This window comes from Macrotis lagotis, unplaced genomic scaffold (assembly GCF_037893015.1).
Source record: "Macrotis lagotis isolate mMagLag1 unplaced genomic scaffold, bilby.v1.9.chrom.fasta BILBYCTG039, whole genome shotgun sequence".
Classification (NCBI taxonomy): Eukaryota; Metazoa; Chordata; class Mammalia; order Peramelemorphia; family Peramelidae; genus Macrotis; species Macrotis lagotis.
The window spans coordinates 396,120-417,127 of NW_027421946.1; the positions used below are offsets into that span (position 1 = coordinate 396,120).

Genomic DNA, 21,008 nt, shown 5'->3' on the forward strand with positions numbered 1-21,008 from the left:
GAAAATAATAGTGCATTTTAATTTTGGAAAATAGAGATTTGTATAAGGAAGTTAAAGCATTTTAAGAAAGGGATAGCAAAGTTAGAAAAAGTTTAAAAGAAGACCATGTGGATTGCTGATTGAATTAGCCAGGACAGATGTCCAGGGTTCAGCAGGAGACTGGAAGGGCTAAGGGAACCAGTCTCCCACTCTGATAACTTTAACTTCTCTCCCAAAGCGGGTAGTGATCTGGGAATGACCCAAGTCCCTCATTGGGGATTTTTGCCTCTTGTGGAGGGGTCTCTTTTGGGTGGTCTTCCAGGAACTGTGCTCCCTGTCTGCCCATCTAAAAAAATACAATGCAAATAAGGTTGAAGTTCATGCAAATAAGGTTAAAGTTCAGACCTGCAGATGAGGAAGGGCAAAGTAAGATTCCCCTTAGAAAACAAAAGATTTACAAAGTTTGTCTCCAATAGATCTCATCAACAAGATGCACAAGGTTCTCTGTATCATTTGGAAGTTTTTGAAAACATTGATTATATTAGAAGTGGAACATTCTTGTATAAAAGACTTATTTGTATTTCTTGGGAAATTATGGCAATATTCTGTTTTGATTGCTTTTGTTCATTCATTCATTTCTAAATCCTCTCTCTATGACCCTGTTTGGGGTTATCTTCGCAAAAACACTAGAACACTTTTCCTTTCCTTTTTCTACTCATTTTACTGATGAAGAAACTGAGACAAACACCATTTGTGGAAGAAATCTGGAGAGTCAATAGATTTTGATTTATTTCAGGATCTTCCCACAGTGCCGGTGACTGAAGCCTGGTCTCAGGTCTTCCTGATTCCAGGCCAGGGGTTCTACCTACTGTGTCACCAAGTTTCCATCCTCCAGAACATAGCTGCCCAACTGTCTTGTAGGACTTGTGAAAAAGCAACAATATAGTGTAGAGTCCAATTTTCTTCCTTTCTGTAGGACGACATTCATCAGACTTATGTTGGGTCCTGCACAAGGACAATCTCCACCAGGACCACATCTGCTCAGAACTAATTGGCCTGGTTTTTGGATATGGTGAAAGGTTCCTCTATCTTTCCTTACCCAGAAATCTATTGTTCTTTTTTTTTTAGATTTTTTTCAAGGTAAATAGGGTTAAATGGTTTGGCCAAGGCCACACAGCCAGGTAATTATTAAGTGTCTGAGACCAGATTTGAACCAGGTACTCCTAACTCCAGGGCCAGCACTCTATCCACAGAGCCACCTAGCCACCCCTCTGTTGTTCTTTAGATGAAAGTTTGGGAGGTAGAAGTTTGGGAACTAGAAGTGCTTGAAGTTCTGAATGACGTGAAAGTTGAAGTAAAATTTCTGAAAGTCTTAAGTACTTCTCTCTTGACCTATTGTTTGCTGAATTAATGGATCCTGGAGGAAAGTTCATTCAAATCAAATTTAAACTCTTAGCTTCTACTTTGACATATTTTCCTGATGTTTTAGGAGGAGAGATGCTTTGCCCCTTAATTTATGCTGTTTGATATATATATATATATATATATATATAATATACAATATATATAATTTTGTGATGATTTTATGCTTTTTCATGGATGAAATCTGAAAAGCCTGGAGATTTCTGATCTCCTCTGCCATCTACTCAGAATGTATGTAATATTAGCATTGAAAACAGCCAGCACAAGAACCCAAGTTTTGCTCATTTGATATTTTAAACATGGGAAAGTGGGCATATATTAGAGCAGAGGAACTAAGCATGGCTTGGAGTCAAAGGCTGCTCAACACTGAAATTGCTGTTCAAATTCCACTAAAATGTAATTGGTAAATTTTTGGCAAAATAAAGTATATACAATAGAATTTAGTCAATATTGCATTTTAAGACAAATTCAATGTGCTGTCTATAGAAATTTTATATCTGAATTAATGGTTTTCACTTCTCTTTGAGTTTCACAGCTCTGATATAAATAATGAAATACAGAATAATAAATGCAGAAATGTATAAAATATACATTGAGATTATGTCTTTGATGTTTAGTCATGAGACTAGAAACAAGACATTTAACTTGAATTTTCCCTAGTTTTCTAGCTGCAAAAGATAATAATTTTACTCAGATTACTTATCTCAAAGTATTTCTGTAAGGATCTGCAATCATATCTCTCAAATATTTCCACAACTTTTAGGTGGGGCATAAGAGATAGTTTTGAGAAGATGATAATGATAAAGTTAATGATAAGGATAATAAAAATGTTGGTGAATAAGATGATGAAAAATATTTTTTCTTAGTTCTCTAAGAAGACCATGATATCACATAGGTGATTCCATGAAAAGCATGAGTTGGATTTGCTTGAGGGGAATGCTGTGTTAATCTACCTGCCTTACTTTCTGTTCTTGAACCTTCTGGGTTTAAAGCCCAAATATGGATCAAGACAATTGGTGATGGTCCCTGATGAGATACAGTCCAGGTTAAGTACCTATCCCAAAGTCAAACAGCAAGTATCTTAGACCAGATTTGACCTGAGGTCCTCCTGACCTCATGGATTGCTCTCTACCCAATGCACCATGATGATGATGCTGGTACCACTGCTGATGGTGATGGTAAGGAAGAATCATTATTGGAAGATGCTGAAATAGATAAAATAGATAAAAAATTCTTGATTCTCCAGATTTACTCTACAAATACATGAAATCACAAATTAAAGAATTTGGTTTAATAAAAATACAGGGGTTAAACAATTCAACTACAATAATTTGAGGGGGCCTCACAAAAAGACATGGCTTCTTCAGGCTCAAGTTTGGCCTCACTGATGGAAATATATCTATCTCCAGGCTCACTCCACTAGATGAACAAACAATAAGTCCTAAGGGCATCTCTACTGGAAAGCAGACCAGAGCACAAGAAATTTCATCTCAACTGACCAGAAGTGATCCCAGAATGTGATTGTGGATGATGAGGAGGGAGCATATGCCTGGTGAGTGTATTACCTTAGGAAATTAAAATATTCTGGTGACTGTGTGGCTGGAGCCCCTAATTGTGTGGTCGGGAAGGACAAATCCCCAAGGTTCATCCTGGACAGAATCCAAAATATAATAGTATGGAGGCCTCCAGATCTAGACCAACAATATCCACAGCCTGATCTTAAAAAACCTTATTAAAATAATGAAATGCTTTTCAAAAAGCAAAAGAAAGGTAAATAAGCAAAAGAAAATTAATCTCATCATTTATAACTAATTTGGTGCAAAAGAGGATTTGAATTTATATTCAGAGGAAGACAGTGAGGTTAAAAAAAACAGAAAGAAAGCACTCATCCTTTGAGTAATAGTGATAATAAACGTCCAAATAAATCATGGAATAACTTAAAAATACATTCAAAAACCAAATGAGAGAGTAAGGAAAAGTTAGGAACATGATAAAAGTAAATCTACAAAAGGAAAAAATGTGGGAAAAAATTCATCCAGAGGACAAATCAAGTTTAGGAGATATAAAATCTGTCAGATTACCTTATAATATTATAATGAATTATTAAGAAAAATTATCCTCAGGAGGGTAAAGTGGGAAAAAAAAGTATATTGTTCTCAAAGTGAAAGACATGGCAGAGGAAAACATAGAGGAATGACATAGCCAAATTCTGAAATTTTGAGGTAATGAGAAAACAGGAAAACCATACAATTAAATGCTGTGGTCATACAGTCAGGATTTAACAAGGTCTGAGAGATTCTCCTTTAAAAGACAGTAGGATTTACAACATCATATTTTGGAAAACAAAAGAGCAGGGGTTGCACCCATAAATAACTTACCTGGAAAATTGAGCACAATTCGCAAATAAAAAAATAACAGATAGACATTTGATGAACAGAAACATTTTCAGCAAATAAAACAAACAAACAAACAAACAAATAAATGTAAAAACTAAACCTCAATGGAAAATTTGTTATAAAAATATGGAGAGGCAATATAAAAATATTAAATACTAATTATAAGGCATTCATTAATGCCAAACACTTATACACATGCATGCATGTATTTATATATGTGTTTGCATATGTTTACATCTATCTATAGTCATATAAATGTAAGTACACATATCAGTGTATGAGATGGTGGTAAGCCTGATGACTTAGAATAGCACCCCTTCAATCAAATCCACCTCACTTGCTTGTTTTGCTATCATCTCCCTGATATCGCAGTCCTCTTCAAGAACAAATGACAAATATCACATCATCATAGCATCATATATGTATATTTGAGTGTAAATATACACATGTTTATAAGTTTGTTTGGAAAATTAAAAGTTCATCTACAACTGAAAATATGTAAGAATCTTCTGAACATGTAGAGAAGGAAGAAAAATAAGAGACCAGTTGTAGGGAAGGCCTTTGAGAGACCTATACAGATTAGGATCCTGGAGGGTATAGGTCCAGGAGTGATGTTTAGATTCACACAGTATGCTGGGAGAAAGAGTGGCATTCAGAATCTTGGAGTAGTAGATGGGAAAAGAATTAGAGAGTGAGAAGGAAATTTAAGGTAACAGAGAGAGAGTGAGAAAGAATACAGTAGGGAAAATATAGGGAATTCAATAATAACTGTAAGTTTATATTTGAATATATTTTTTTGGAAATCTCTTTTTGTTAGCAAAAAACGGGTAATTGAAGTGATCCCCATCAGTTGTGGAATAACTGAAGGAGTTGTGGTGTTTGGTTATAATGGAATACTTGTGAAATGTAAAAAAATAATGACATCAATGATCTTAAAAGGTCATAGAAAGTCTTGAAAACGTGAGAAAGGGTGAAGAGAAAAGAAGTAAGAAATCATCATAAATAGAAGTAGAAATGGTGTTTTAAAAATGATTTTGGAAAGTTTATTATACTGTTTTCTCAATATTTCTTTTAATTTTTAAATAAATGACAAAGGATTTAAATAGAAGTAATTTTAATAGATAAATATGATGGTTATCATGAGAGTCATGATGATGATATGAACAAAACAATTTTTGGTAGGTTCAGGGAGGTTTTGCTACTGGTGTGTTGCTTATTTTACAACAAATATTTCTCTCCCAAAGTTCCATTAATATAGGATCCCTTCCTTTCCTTGAAAAATGTTCCATACTATTAAGTGAGAGGAAAGTCTAGACACTGAGAGGCTGAGTCAGCTTCCTGATTGCCTAAACAACTAACTAATCACAAAGGAAAGAAAAATGAGTATAGAACTACACAGCTGAGACACATGTATTTTTTTTAGCATTTCCTTCAGTGAATTGATCATTGGAAGTACTCAATTTATTCAAACAACTAATTTAATTGAATTCATTGAATTGCAATTTATTAACCTAAAACAATGAAATAACTTCGGTAGACAGTGATTATTTTATAGTCACACACTAAGTACTGGATTTTGAATTTCTCTATTCTTCCCTTTTAAAAACTTGTCTTTTGGACAACAGGAGAGAGAGAGAGTAGTACTGATGAGGGAGGAAAAGAATCAGACTTTTGTGGGAGATTTCATCCTACAAGGATTATTGGATCCAGACCAGTATGGACTGCTCTTCTTATCACTTATTCTCATCATGTATACAGTAGCAATAATGGGAAACACAGTATTAGTTCTTCTTATCCACTTTGATATCCAGCTCCACACTCCAATGTATGTCCTTCTCAAGCATCTCTCCTTCATGGATATCTTGAACATCTCCAATACCGTTCCCATGATGGCCTTTAATTACATATCTGGTAGGAAATCCATCACATTTGCAGGTTGTGGGTTCCAGATCTTCCTCTGTGTCAGCTTCGTGGGTACTGAGTGCCTCATTCTGACAGCTATGTCCTATGATCGCTATGTAGCCATCTGCCACCCACTGCGTTACCCGATCCTCATGAATAATCGCATCAGTGTCCTTATGGCTGGTGGCTGCTGGTTTGGGGGCATCATCAATTCTATAATACAGACAACTTATGTAATGCTTCTCCCATATTGTGGCAACAGCATTGAGCACTTTATCTGTGAAGTAGAAGCCATGTTGAGAATCTCTTGCGTTGATACATCAAAATATGAAGAAAATGTCTTTGTGAGTTCTGCATTCTTCTTTCTACTTCCCTTTTCCATCATCCTTGTCTCATATGGTCAGATTCTCCGAATCGTGCTTCATATGAAATCTATGGAGGCCCAGAAAAAAGCCTTCTCCACCTGTTCCTCTCACTTGGCTGTGGTTGCTATGTTCTATGGTTCATGTATCTTTACATACATGAGACCAAAATCCTATCATACTCCAAGTCAGGACAAGGTCATAGGTATCTCATATACAATCCTTGCTCCCATGCTCAACCCTGTCATCTATAGTCTGAGAAATAAAGATGTTTTATGTGCCCTCAAGAAAGTTTTTGGCAAAGCTCTTAGCCACAGAATTGAAAACTTTTAAAAATGACTGAATTCCCGTGTTTGACCTATTAGAAATGTGTGGAAAAATCTGATACTATTTATATAAAGAATGATGTTATGATCCATGTTTCATTCCCTTCAGTAGACAACAATGTCACCTATAGAAGTAACAGTCAGGTGTTAAATCAATACTTAAAACATCTGTGATTCATAGCATAATATTTCATCATCATGGCTGCATCAAAGATGCTATCAAACTGCTTTGTTATTGGTAGCATCATTGAACAGTATAACAGTATCAGTGAATGCCACACTGACCAACTGTCTAGAATCTAATTACTCCATGCTCAGCAGGGCTTATTCTCAAATAGCAAACTTTTCCCTCATACAAACTCTGTCTCAGACACACACACAAACACACACACACACACACATGCATGCACACGCATGCACACATGCACACACACTGTTCTCAATTTTAAAAAGAAAATTGCTTTCTCCTACTAGATGTAGGTTATATATGATAAAGAGGTAACTTATGTTGTCTTTTTTGTAGATAAACTTGGGTTTTCCTTTTGATCCACTGAATACAATTAGGTAGGATTTGGGATTTTTGATTGATATGTGAAGCTTATTCTCAAGTAGCAAACTTTTCCTTCATAGAATCACACACACACACACACATACACACACACACACACACACACAGACATAAACACACACAAACACACAGGTACACATACACAAGCACAAAAACACTCACACAGATACACAAACATACATGAACACTGTTGTTTTCATTTTAAAAAAGAAAATGGCATTCTTCTATTAGATATAGGCTATATATTATATATGATAGATAGATCGGTAACTTGCAATGTTTGGTTGCCAATGAACTTGGGTTTTACTTTTGATCCACTGAATACAGTTAGTTAGAATTTGTGATTACTGACTGATATGTGAATACATCTATTTGCTTATATAGAATGTAACCCTTCTATAACTTTTAATGCTATGATTTTTAAATTTATTATGTAATATAAATATAATGCTAAAATAATTTGTATATAATACACTCATACACATATATAAATGCACGTTTTCATGTGTGTGTGTATCTTGATGTTATCAATTTATCATTCAAGCTATCCAGCTTCTGCATCTCATTTTTCCTGTATTACCAATTATATTCCTCCAGTACCATCTATACTGTTTTTTTATCTCAAAGAACAGGAAGTTCTAAGGAGCCAGGACTGTCTACCATTTCAATATTTATTCTGTGTGATTAGAATGTGCTTTGTACACAGTACCCACTCTCATCTCTTCAGTCCTTCTTTCCATTATTATTACAGTTTGCCTTCAACCTTTAATATTTGTCATCATTTATTACGTTCTCTACTATATTGAGTCTGATGAACAAAAACGAAGAAAATCATGTAATAATTCTGACTAGAGCAAGTACATATGGAATTTTACACCATCGCAACTGGGCACATATTCTTCTGTGGTATCTTACTATATCTGACTTATCAACACAATACCCTATTCCCCACAATTACTCCATTAAACTTTTTTATTCATCCTGAATCTTAACCTCTCCCCCAGTCCTCTCAGCTGAGATATTTACCACATGTTTTACAGAGAACAATAAGAAAAGAAGCATTTTTTGCTCTCTTTTTCTACATCTCACATCACTCCTATGCCTTTCCAATTACCTCCACCTTCACTCCATCTCACATCATGAATTAATGTTAATCATTACTAAGACTAATCTCTTCACATTCTCAAAGAAACCACTCTTTTAAGTATTCTTCAGTAGCTTTTTTCCCCTCTGTTATCCTTAGCCTATCACTAATTTTAAATATTCCTCTTTCTATTTAATCATTTCCTACTGTTAATAAAAACATCAATGTCTCCCCCATTGAAAAACAAAAACAAAAACCTCACGTTATTGTTCCACGATGATCATGCTGTATCTCCTCTTTCTTTTGAGTTTCCATTCCATGAAAAGTTCAGCTCTAATGCATCGCTCCCCATAAAGTGATCAAACTAGTCTTTGAAGATCAAAAGGAAATTAACTGAGGAAAGACCACTGAATTAGTTTCCAAATGATAAAATTAATTATTATACAAGTATAGACATAGATATGGAAGCCAGATTACAAAGCTTTGAGAAAAGGGGAACCAGTGATTCCTCTCTATTAAAAACTCATGAGTCAGAAGGGAGAAGTATTGCAACTTTGCTAAATGAATTCAGAAACTTATGCTCATATAGTTTCCTTTGCCAATGAAATATATTTCATTGAGGTAGTTATATTATATTGATATATTAGAGTCACTCAAATGAGAAAACTCAGATTAATTTAGCTGACATGATCTATTCTTATCCTTCATCACTGAAGAACAAAAACCATCCCACTATTAGGATCTTATAGCATTTCTGACAAACAGATCAATCTGAACTTGGAATGCTCAAGCAAAGATTCTGCACAATTAAGTCATGTGAACTCATGGGAGGGATTCTCTAAACTTGGGCATCTTGTGTTTCCTCTGAATTATTTCAATTCTTCTTAGCTCATAGAGGATAGTTGTGTCTCTGTTGAGAAGACCGCATAAAGTTGAATATACTTGTGGCACTATATCCAGTGTTGCACAATCATTACCATAGTTTTTCAGAGATAATTAGAGACTGCCCTTGTTTCACTTTTTCTAACTATCTTCCTGCCCCATTTGAGTGTTCCATGAAATTATCTTTCTGGTAAGTGTATATTTGATATTTAGCAATGTGGTAAGTCCATTGTAGTTGTGCTCTCTGTAGCAAGTTTTGAATGTTTGGCAGTTTAATTTAAGAAAGGACATTGGTGTCTAGTATCTCATCCTGCCTAGTGATTTTTAGAATCTACCTAAGACAATTAAAATAGAAATGATTCAGATTCCTGGTATGTCATTGGTAGACTGTCCAGGTTTCCCAGTTATACAACACTCAGATAAGAACAATGATTCCATATACTTTCAATCCAGTAGTCCATCTAATTCCTCTTCTTTCTACACTATCACTCAGAGTTTCCCAAATACTGAACTAGGTCTGGAAATTTGTGCATGTAATAGTCTCATTATTAGTGTGTAAATCCTTGGAAAGTTTACTGCTAAGGTAAAAAATTTAATTATAGTGTTCAAATCCTCTCAATTTATTGTAACCAATGATAGATACCACATATAGATATTGTGCCATGGACTGCCAGAGAACCTATATTTTCTTGTCATTAGCTGTTAGGTCAAAATAATCATTAGCAACAGAAAATCAATTCATACTTTGAAGGATATCTGCTATAGTGACTGCATTGACAACATAATCATCTGGAAAAGGAAAATAATGCTCCGATATTCCCTCCATTTGGCAGCCTTTTTAAAAAGAAGAATTTAATATCAATTCATTAACTACCTTTGCTGCCCATTTATCCTCACTGAAGCTGTTTGACAATGTTCCTGAAAATTCGAAGTTAAATAGCAAGCACACAGACTTGGTTCCATCCATTGGTGATTGGTAATCACAAGAGTATCGCCATTGTCCATAATACAAGGAAAAAAGGTCATCATGAAACTGACATACAATATTAATATACTTCTCTGGGTATCCAAATGGCATAATTTTCCATGATTTCCTAATAAATTACAGTATCAATGTCCTCAGGTTGATTTGCCTCATTCCTGTTCCTCACATTTTTCCTTTAGTTTTTGGGCAACAAACACCATATTGTTTGTTCCTTGACCCATTCTGAAGACACACTGGCTCTCAGTCAGGTGATCATCTTCCAGATGAAGGATTAGTCTGTTATGTAGGAATCTTATCAGCAATGATGAAAAGAGAAATACCCCTGTGACTGTTACAGAACAATCTATTCCCTTTATCTTTATAGAAATGGAAAAGAGGCATGTATAAACTCTGGGGACATAAATTTCTATTATGTAAGCTGGGGAAATTTTACTCAGTTTTTGGATGAGCAATGGACCCTACAACTTGAAAATCACAACTGGCATAGAATCAACATAAGGGATTTTGACACATTAAAGCAATCTAATAGAATTCAAAGCATCTTTTTTTCAGTTGAAATTTCAGCTAGGGACTGATTCACTTCAATTTGATGTAAAGAGTCAGGAGTATCTGCATTGAGTGATGATTGTCTGTTATGAATACTATGTAAGTGTTCATTTCTCTAGGATCTTGTCCCTTTCACTATTCTATGTGTCTCCATCATTACTGAATTTTTGATTGGCACCATTTCTCTTTGACTCATAAATAACTTATAGAACATCACAATAGTACTTTGAGCTGTTACATTTCCCATAAAACTGAATTTCATCTTATTTAGTTAAGAGTCATGCCTTTCTCTCTTCATTTGTACTTTTTATTTTTTTGGAATTAAACAGAATATATAGAAATAGATGAAGTATCCTGCTGGTAAAAGCTGTGGTGTTTTTGTTTTTTTAGGAGCTTCTATCTTTCCCTGTCATTTTCAATAAGCCAGTCATGATCTTTGCAAGTAGTCTGACCCAGATGAGTAAACTGAGTAATGTAAACCAAATATCTGAAAGCTTTGCTGCTCCACTGTTGCCAGCCACGTATTAGCTCAACTTTCCCTTCAAGCCAACAGCAAACTGTTCTGAAAAGTACTCTAAACACTTGGCATTAATTCTTCATTTTGTCATTATTCCTTGAGATTTCCATTTCCTTTGAATATGAGCATTTAAGTTGGAAAGGTTGTATCTGGGATCATTCCAGTGCTATGTAATGTACATTTTCACTGTCATTCTCACGTTCTGTCTCTTCTCCTTGCAATTGAACAGTCTATTAATTGTCAACATTTGCATTGAGTCCAAGAAATTTTATCGCATTTAGGTAAATGGAAGATAGTGTTCATGAGAAGGTTATTGGACCACATCTTCAGGAGTAAGTTCTCCTTGCTCTTATTGTTTCCAACTCCATTCCTTCCAAGGACTCCATGTAATGTCCTCACTGTATCCGCCTCATGTTGTTGTCTAATGTGGCCAAGGTAATAAAATTACAAGGTACTATCTCCTGGGTAGTAATCTTAGCCTCCAGTAGCACTCAGAATTTAAGTTTATCCTATTTTGGTGTAGTGATTATAAGTGTCTACAAGTCATCATAAAATTTTTCATTGATAACATCAGGGTTCATCACGGCAGGAACATAGGGTCTGGTGATGGTGATATGGCATTTTCCTGCAAGTGGCATACACTTCACCTTGAACCTAATCATTCAATCTTTTTTGTAAACATAGAAGCTTGTTGACTAGATAAGGACATAGGATACATTCAACGAAGATTGGTGTTCATATGGAATAAAACTCGTAAAGGCAAAGAAAATCCTTACAATAAAATTGTGACATTTGACTATCTTCATTTCTGCATCTCTCCTCATTGATAAAAATACCAGAAACATTAACTGGTCCAGGTCAAAGAGACTGGACTGAAGGTAGATCCATGGATACCTGAGAAGGCTTTTTAAAAGAACACACTACTCCTGTCATCAGAGAAAGGAGCTAGAAAAAAATGCCCTAAAGCTGCTTCAACCAAGTGTGATCTATTTATTGAAGCAACAGAAACCCACTCAGCATTAAAAACTCAGAAATTATAACAAAAAACTTTGGCATACATAATTGAAACCATCACTAGTCCATGGAATGTGTGTTAACTTACATGCTCAACGTTTCTAACGAAATTTGGAAATTTCTAAAGAATTTTGTGAAACATGGCACTTCTCACAAGCTTATATGAACATTTATATTAGCCTTGTGGTTGACATTTCTGTGCTTGTATTGGTCTGAATAACTGTTTATACTGGTCTTGTAGTAAAAGTTTCTGTGTTTGTACTGATCAGATTAATGACAATACAATGCACTGACTCTTGAATTCTACAAAGTGATGTCATATTGATCTTCTTTGAGAAGATAGTACAAAATGCCTGGTGCCCTTGCAAATTCTTGTCTTCTCTTTCCCATTCACATTGCATAAAAAATTGTTTTACTAAGAGGTCTACATAATGGTTCACTTCTATAAAATTAGGAATAACTGTACCTTCCTCCTCCATTGTCATTTCTGATAGTTTGACTTGGTGGTGCCTTGGAATGGTTTTGATTTGCCTTTCTCTAATCAATGGCAATTTGTATCATTTTTTCATATTATGAATTGCTATGATTTCTTCTTTTGATAGATGCCTTAACAATTTACAGATGAAGAATTCAGAGTTATGTATGGTCAGATGAAAAATTGCTCTAAATTATTACTAATTGGAGAAATGCAAATTGGAGCAGCTCTGAGGTACCACCTCACTCTTCCCAGATTGGCCAATATGACCAGAAATGATAGTGATCAGTGTTGGAAGGGATATGGGAAATCTGCACTAATACATTGTTGGTGGATCTGTGAATTCATCCAACCTTTCTGGAGAACAGTTTGGAATTACTCCCAAAAGGGCAATAAAAATGCACATACCCTTTCATCCAGCAATACCACTACTGGGTCTTTACCCTGAAGAGATCATGAAAAAGGGTACAAAGGATTTGCATGAACTGATGCTGAGTGAGATGAGCAGCAATATGGGGTGATGATCAATCTTAATGGACTTGTCATATCATCAGCATAATAATTAAGGACAATTTTAGTGTATCTGCAATGGGGAATATCATTGGTATTCAGAAAAAGAACTGTGGAGTTTAAACAAAGTTCAAAGACTAATACCTTCAATTTAAAAAAAAAAAGTTGTCTCATTTAGTGCATAATTATGTTAACTCCATTATATTATTTTTAACTGAATGATATGATTTTAATCTCAGCATATTCAATTTTGATCAGTGTATAGCATAGAAACATTGAAAAGATCATGAGATTGCCTTCAGGGGAGGAGGGGGAGTAAAGGGAGGGGACGCAAAACAGTAAAATGCAAACATTAAAGAAAATGATAGGAAGAAACTACTATTGTATATAATTGGAAAACATATAAAATGTTTTTTAAAAAGAGGAAAGAAGGACAGATGTCATCATCAGACTGTGTCCACCATTGATAGCTTATGATGTCAGGTAAATGAGAAGTATCCCAGAAAGTTGACTGGACACCTTGCACTCATGCCTAGACAAAATATGACACAACTTGGAAGACCGCAGGTAAACACAGCAGTACACTGAGCTTTACCAGAGGTTATTCCAACTGTCAACACTGAATGCATCCAAACCACTGCTATGATCATGACCATGGCTAATTTTGTAATGGAGTGGAAGTCTTTCAAGAAAAATGGACTTGAAGCTATAGTTATGGGCATGAAGTTATCCAAGAATTAATGACCATGCAGACAGAAAACAACTTGGATTCAAAAACAGCTTCAGAAATGTAATCACTAGCTACATCATTCCAGGCAAATCATTTAAACCCCACTTGCCATTGTTGCTTATCTTTAAAATGCGACATGTTTTTCAGAAAACTCCAAAAGTCTGGAGGAACAAATTATTAACAGGAAATTAAGGTAATATGAAATAAAAGGAATTCAAATTGGATTGAGAAAAAACTTTTTTTAAAAAATCCATGTGAGTCGATAGAGCATTGGTTCTAGAATCAGAAGGACCTGAGTTCAAATCCATCCTCAGACACGTAGTAATTACCTAGCTGTGTGACCTTGGGCAAGACATTGAACCCCACTGTCCAGGGAAAAAACTTCCACGTGGACAAAAATATAAAGCCTATTTACAAGCACTATAAACTGAAAAGGGCTTCATTTCAGTTAGGGAATGGCTGATTAAATGATGACGCATAGATGCAATGGAATACTCTACTGCAGAATATTTTGCTACTAAAAAATGATAGAAGAAAGTGCTTCAGAAAAACCCAAGAAGACCTATCAACTGATGTAGAAATGCCAACATATCTAAGAAAACTATTTGTAACATGTAAAACTCTGATCAATCATGATTAATTATGACTCCAGAGAGGTGACATTGGCATAAGCTACCTGTCAGAAAGGTGATAGGTTCAAGATGCAAAATAGTATACTTTTTGGTCATTACACATTTGAAGATTTATTTTGTCTTACCACGTATATTTATTGCATTTATTTTCTAGTCTTATAATTTGGGAACTGGGTGAAAGAAGACACAAGTTGATTTTGTTATAAAATTTAAAAGATCTCAAGTTATTTTAATTGATCTGGTTTCTGAAACTACTTGTCAATAACATATTCTTGTACATATGATAAATATTATGTGCCAATAAAGTGATCTTTATCTTTCTTCCTGTGTTGGATTTCGCTGAAATACTCTTTCAGATGATGTCATAGTTTCTTATTACTCTAGTTTCCAGAGAAGATTTCTTCTTTGCTACCTTCATCTTTTTAATTGAACATAAAGATTATTCAAAGATTATTAGTGGTTTTTTGTTGAAAGCACTCCAACATGTATCTGAATAACTAAATTCTTCATCAATATTATATGATGCATCCTTGAAAGATTTGCAATTTCTTTGCCAAAGTGCTTCCCTAATTTGGTTTTTTCAGAAAGCTCTGGCATGCTTCAATAAGAAAACATCTTCCATTTTACCTCCTCTTATCCTTTCCCAAATGTTCTCTACTATGTTTCCCCATTCTGAGGACAATTTCCCCATTGCTAATATGAATATAATCCTTGTCTTTCATTTTTGAGGAAGACCTGGACATCAGGGAGGTGATGCCACAATAGGCACATGATTTGGATTTGAGTGAGGAAGTTCTGTGCTAACTCGCCAGTCTCAAGTTCTTCTCCAGAGTCATCCAGATCCAGTAGTCAGATATAAATCAAGATGACTAGAGATGGCCCTGGATGCCAGGAAACCCAGGTGAAGTGATTTCCCAAGCTATTAAATAACAACTGTTTGAGGCTGGATTTGAACTCCTGTCCTACTGAAACCAAAGCCTGTGCTCAATCTACTATGACACACCATCATTTACTTATAGTACTCTTTTAAAAAAGAGAATCTCAAATATTTTGATCTCATGATCCCCTTACACTTGAGTCTCTCCTTCCCAAAGATCATTTTTCTATATTGGTTTGAACTCTTGATATTTGTGATATCAGTAGGTAAAACATCTTGATATCATTGCAAAACAAGTTTTAGCCTTCGGAACTACCTGAAGGAGTCTGGTGATACTGGAAATCTCCAGACTGTACTTTGAGACCTGTTGTTTAGAATAAGATTTGTTGACTCTTGTTCCATGTCATCCCATTCATTCCTCTGAACCACAAAAACACACAAGCATCCCATTCATTCATTGCAACACACAGAAACACACACACACACACCACACACAAAAATGTCAGAAATATCTTTGAAGTCAAATTTGCTTTCTGTTATGACATCTAGTTAGTGTGCTGAACTATAAGCATCCTCCCATCACATTCCCAGAGAAGCCCCTACATTCCATTAGGAAGACCTGGCTTTGTCCAATACAGAGAGAAAACATCTCCAATTGTTTACACCTTGTCCTAAGATTTGGGGGTAGGCAGCAGGACTTCCCCAACTCTAATTATCCAGGGAGAGCCCCTGGCATTTCTAACCCTGACTGCCTAGTTCAGGGACTGGGTTGCCAAAGGACAGCCCAGATCCAGGCCCAGGTGGAGGTAGTGGGCTACTGACACTTGCTACGCAGGCAGTTCAGAGAAATTTTCTGGCTTTCCTTACTGGTTGGGCCCCTGAGTAACCCCATAGCATTGCTAAGTCAAGTAAGGAAGGACTCTAGGATTTTCAGCAGGGAATGTATGCAAACCAGTACCACCAACAACAGGAGAAGCTAGGAAAAGTCAACATACCGAAATGAAAATGAAAGTCAGCTCAAATCAGAGTCTACTGAATGTTACCTTGTAGATAAGGCTACAAACTCAGAAAAGGAGTATAGAGGGGTCATTATATGTGAAGTCTCAGAGGAGAATGTGAATTGATCTACCAACTATCAATTGGAGATTGAATGAACAAACTTTGGTTTATGTATGTGATGGAAAACTATTGTCCTATGAGGATTCCTAATACATCCCTTATATAAAGACATCAGAAAAACCTGGAAAGAACTGCATGAATTTTTACTGAGGGAAATAAGCAGAATCTGAAGAATATTATACACATTAACAATAACATGCGGTGATAATTAACCATGATGGGGATTTGATCATTGCAGCAGTACTGTGATCAAAGACAATTTTAGGGGCCTTTTGATGGAAAATGGCATCCGTATACAGTGAAGGAACTGTGGAGCTTAAATAAAGACCAATGCTTATTGTCTCATGTAATAAGAAATGTTTTTTCTTTCCACTTGTGTCTTCCTTTTGGATCTGATTGTTCTCACACAAGATATCCAATATCAATAAATGTTTTGCATGTTTACAAATATAAAGCCAATATTAGATTACTTTATCTCAGGGGAAAAAATAGTAAATCTCAAAACTTTGCAGAAAAAAATGAGTGGTAAAAACTACCATAGGAAATTGGAAAAAGAATAAAATATTAATTTAAACAAAAATGATTTATTTAACTAGCACAAGAGACAGGTATTCACTAGGGATAAGATCACTTGGAGGTAATTTAACTGGGCTAAAGGACCAGTCATCATAATCCACCAAGTAAGCATCAGAGTACCTGAAGCCCTCAAACTTGTTTTGTACTCAGGCAAAATGTAACAAAGTAGCAGCCTAAAAAATTTTGGTCTTCTCAATAGATGAATACAAAGATATTTTATGTGATCTGATAGTAGTATATGGATTCTGTGGAGTGACCAGCAATGTGGATATACAAAGAAAGAAAACTTCTTCATTTTCTTGAAGTTTAACACCCCTTTGATTGCCCTGGGAAGACTACTGATAATAAAATATCTCCTTGACAGGACCTGCCAAATAGTTGTCATTTATTTACAGCTATCATTTCATATTTAATCCACCACCAGGAAATCAAAATCATGGACAAAACAGCTGGAAGCTGGACTTTCTTTGCATATAAGCACAATTTATTGCTTTAGTTAAATGCATTTTGGACTTGGAAATAAGAAGATCTGGATCCAATCTATACCTGTTATCAAGTAAAGGTTTGACATTTATTCCTGTCAGTTCCAATTTCTTGCTCCCATAATCATTCATAAATTTAAGAAAATGGATAAAATTATAGCTTTTATTATTTGCTGCTGTAAAGTCTATGTGTGTGCTTATTTCCCCAGAATTTATTGATAGTGGTGCTAGCTCTGCTTTTCATTAATAATGTCACTGATAGTTATTGGTTTCTAGCTGTAATTATCTTTGCAATGTTATATGAAAACTGGTCCAACTGGATGTTGCAAAAACAATGAATCGGATCTTCCAAACCCCCTTTCCTCCTAGCTCCTGATAGTACAGGTCTGTTTCCTTGAGCATCATAGATAATGGTGATGACTGCCTTCCAGAAGATAATACAACATTCCCTTGATTCAATGATATGCATCTTGAGAAGGAATTGGTCCCTACTCCTTTACTAGTGATAAGAGACCTTTCAATGCTGATCTGTAGGACTGGAGCTCCCAAAAGGACAGACTCTGATTCCTTCTGAAGGTAGAGCTATGAGGAGGCAAACAGAAAATCTTGGTACCTAGCTTGGTCAGAAGTAGATAGATTCCAGGGATGTGAGCCTTTTACCTTCCCTCCTCTTCCCTGACATACTACTTTTCCCACTATAGTTTTTGTGGGTCACTGAGAAAGACTGAAAAGCCTGGCCATTGTGCATTTGACTTTGGTCTTCCTTTTCTAACCCTGATAAATGAGTGGAAAATAGGTGAGCACTCTTCTTCTTTCCTCTTGCCTAAATACTGAGAAAGAAACAAGATTCCTGTAACTGACCTCTGAATTGGGCTTCTTCAGCCAAAGGGTGGAGAAAGTAAGAAGTCTAATGACCCACAAGAATACTGGTCATCCCAAGAAGTCATTTCTCCCACCCAGAGTGTAGGTATTTTGACATAGAACTTAACCAAGAAGTAATGACTTGTCTTTCCAAACTTTATGTGCTTTCTGTTCTCTCTATATAGCTCTGCCTTTGAGTCTATGTATACTTCTTTCTTTACCAATCATTATGTCTCCCTGTCTCTGTCTCTTGTGTCTCTCTCCCCATTCTCTATGCCCTTCCCACCTCTTCCCTCCCCTCAGACACTTCTGTCTAATCTCATTCTCCTTAAAGGAACATTTGCACACCTCAGATTTCTAGGTTTGTTGGCAAGGATTCTAATTTGATTATATACAAGTCACATATTTGTCTATTGGTGATTACCAGAGGATTCATGCTTATTAGTTCATTTTGGATTGACATCCTTGTCACTGAGTGAAGATGGCCCCTAGGGTGTTAATTCTGATTTTCCCCTTACAGTCTTCTCTCTCATAAGTGTTTTTAAGCTTAGGTCCATGAACATCCTTGTTTGTTTGATTTTATAGCTCTATTGAATTTTCATTGATTCCTTTCATAATACTTTGTATCTTCCTTTATGGACTTAAGCAGAAGATACAGAGCAGGGGTTCACAGTCTTCCCCACAATGAACAGTCAAAGGGATCCAGCACTCACAAACATGAAAAGTTCCCTTGCTCATAAAGCAGAGTGATACCACTCTTTTGTGGGTTCAGCTTCAATGGTATATGAAGACTAAAGCCCCAAATATCAAGAAACACAATCCTTAGTAGGTTTGGGGAGCTGCAGATTGCATAGCTGGGCTATAAATGGGGTTTATTACCTAGAGTTCTATGGATCATTATACCTTTCACTAAATGATCTTGGAGATAACTTCAAGCTTTAAAATCACAGCCTTCCCAGTATTGAAAAAATGTGAAAAATTATTGCGTGAAGGCACTGTGGCTGTAATTTAGATGGTATCAGATGTATTAAACTTCTTCCTTGTAGTGTCTTCTCTTCCTTAGAAATTAGTGTCTGTGACTTTAAGAAGAAAGGATGGAGGACTTTAAGATGAAAGGATTATTTTATCAATTTGTATTCTTCTCTGAAGGTCTATCATTAAGGAGAAGACATGGCAGACTTATCTCTCTGGCATGGTGTTGATAGACAAGCCAGCAGTCATCTCAAGATTTGATACAGGAAATTTGTAAATCCAGAGCTATGGTGTTTTAGAAATAAACAAAACTTACATGAAATGTAAAGAGAATGACAAAGACTATGTAAAGTATTTGAGGTCTAAACTTTCTGTACATCCATTAGCTTAGGGAAAATAATAAAGGCTCAGAATGGATCCTGTTTTATGCCATTACAAACCAAGCTGCTATGAATATTTCTGCACAAGTGATGCCTTTACCCTTTTTCATGATCTCTTCAGGATCTGGATCCAGTAGTGATATTGTTGGATCAAAGGGTATAAACATATTAATTTCCCTTTGGACATGATTCCAAATTGCTCTCCAGAATGATTGGATCAGTTCACAGTTCCATCAATAGTGCATTAGTGTCTCAGATTTCCCACATTCCTTTGAACAATGATCATTTTCGTTTCTGGTCATATAGGATGGTCTGAGAGGTGTGAAGTGGTACCTCAGAGATGCTTTAATTGGCATTTCTCTAATCAGTAATGATTTAGAACAATTTTTCATATAACTATAGATAGCTTTTTATTCCTCTTGCATAAATTGCCTTTTCATATCACTTGATCATTTGTCAATTGGAGAAAGACTTCTTTTAAAATAAATTTTATTCTCTTCTCTATATATTTTAGAAATGAGTGCATTATCAGAAACACTATTTGTAAAAATTGTTTCCCAATTTTCCACATTTCTTTTGATCTTGACTAGAGAAGATTTTATCATGCAAAAGCTTCTTAATTTAATGCAATCAAAATTATCGAGTTTCTTTTTAATGATGTTCTGTGTCTCTTCCTTGGTCATAAACTGCTCCCCTTTCCATAAATCTGACAGGTAAATTGTACCTTGTTTGCCTGGTTTGCTTATAATATTGTCTTTTCCATGTAAATCCTTCACCCATTTTGATTTTATCTTGGTATTTGTAGTAAGATGTTGATCTGATCCAAGTTTCTGTCATTCTATCAAAGAATGAATTCTTATCCCAGAAGCTGGAGTCTTGGTTTTATCAAACAACAGAATGCTGTAATCTTTTCCTGTTGGCTCTTTTGTACCTAATCTATTCCACTGATTCACCAGGTAGACTCCCCTGAATTGGAGAATGGTTAAACAAATTATGATATTGTATGCAATGGAACACTCTTGTTCCATTAGAAATTGGGAAGGATGGAAATTTGGAGAAGCCTGGAAAAACTTGTGTGAATTGATGTTGAGGGAGATGAGCAGAACCAGAAGATCATTATACCCTCTAACAGCAACATGGGGGAAATGAACAACATTAATGGACTTACTCACTTGATCAGTGCAATAATCAGGGAAAATTTTAGGTTATTTGTGATGGAGAATACAGTCTGTATCCAGAGGGAAAAAACCAAGGAATTTAAATAATGACTAAAGATTATTATCTTCATTTTGTAAATAAAAATTGTTATAAATAATACCAAATTTTGCTGTCTCTAATATTTATTTCTTCCTCAAGAATATATATTTTTTTCTTCTTAACATATTCAGTTTTGTTCAATGAATTTCATGGA

General features: G+C 35.4%; 1 protein-coding gene across 1 annotated transcript; it reads left to right on the top strand.

Moving 5' to 3' along the window:
- The first annotated feature begins 5,443 nt into the window (after positions 1–5,443).
- Positions 5,444–6,394, top strand: LOC141504046 (olfactory receptor 2AJ1-like). Its single transcript, XM_074208903.1, has one exon. The coding sequence runs from the start codon at positions 5,444–5,446 to the stop codon at positions 6,392–6,394; it is 951 nt and encodes a 316-aa protein (XP_074065004.1).
- The last annotated feature ends 14,614 nt before the right edge of the window (positions 6,395–21,008 follow it).

Excerpts from the sequence above, each read along its gene's own strand:
- LOC141504046 (XM_074208903.1), top strand. The coding sequence starts at position 5,444 with ATGAGGGAGGAAAAGAATCAGACTTTTGTGGGAGATTTCATCCTACAA.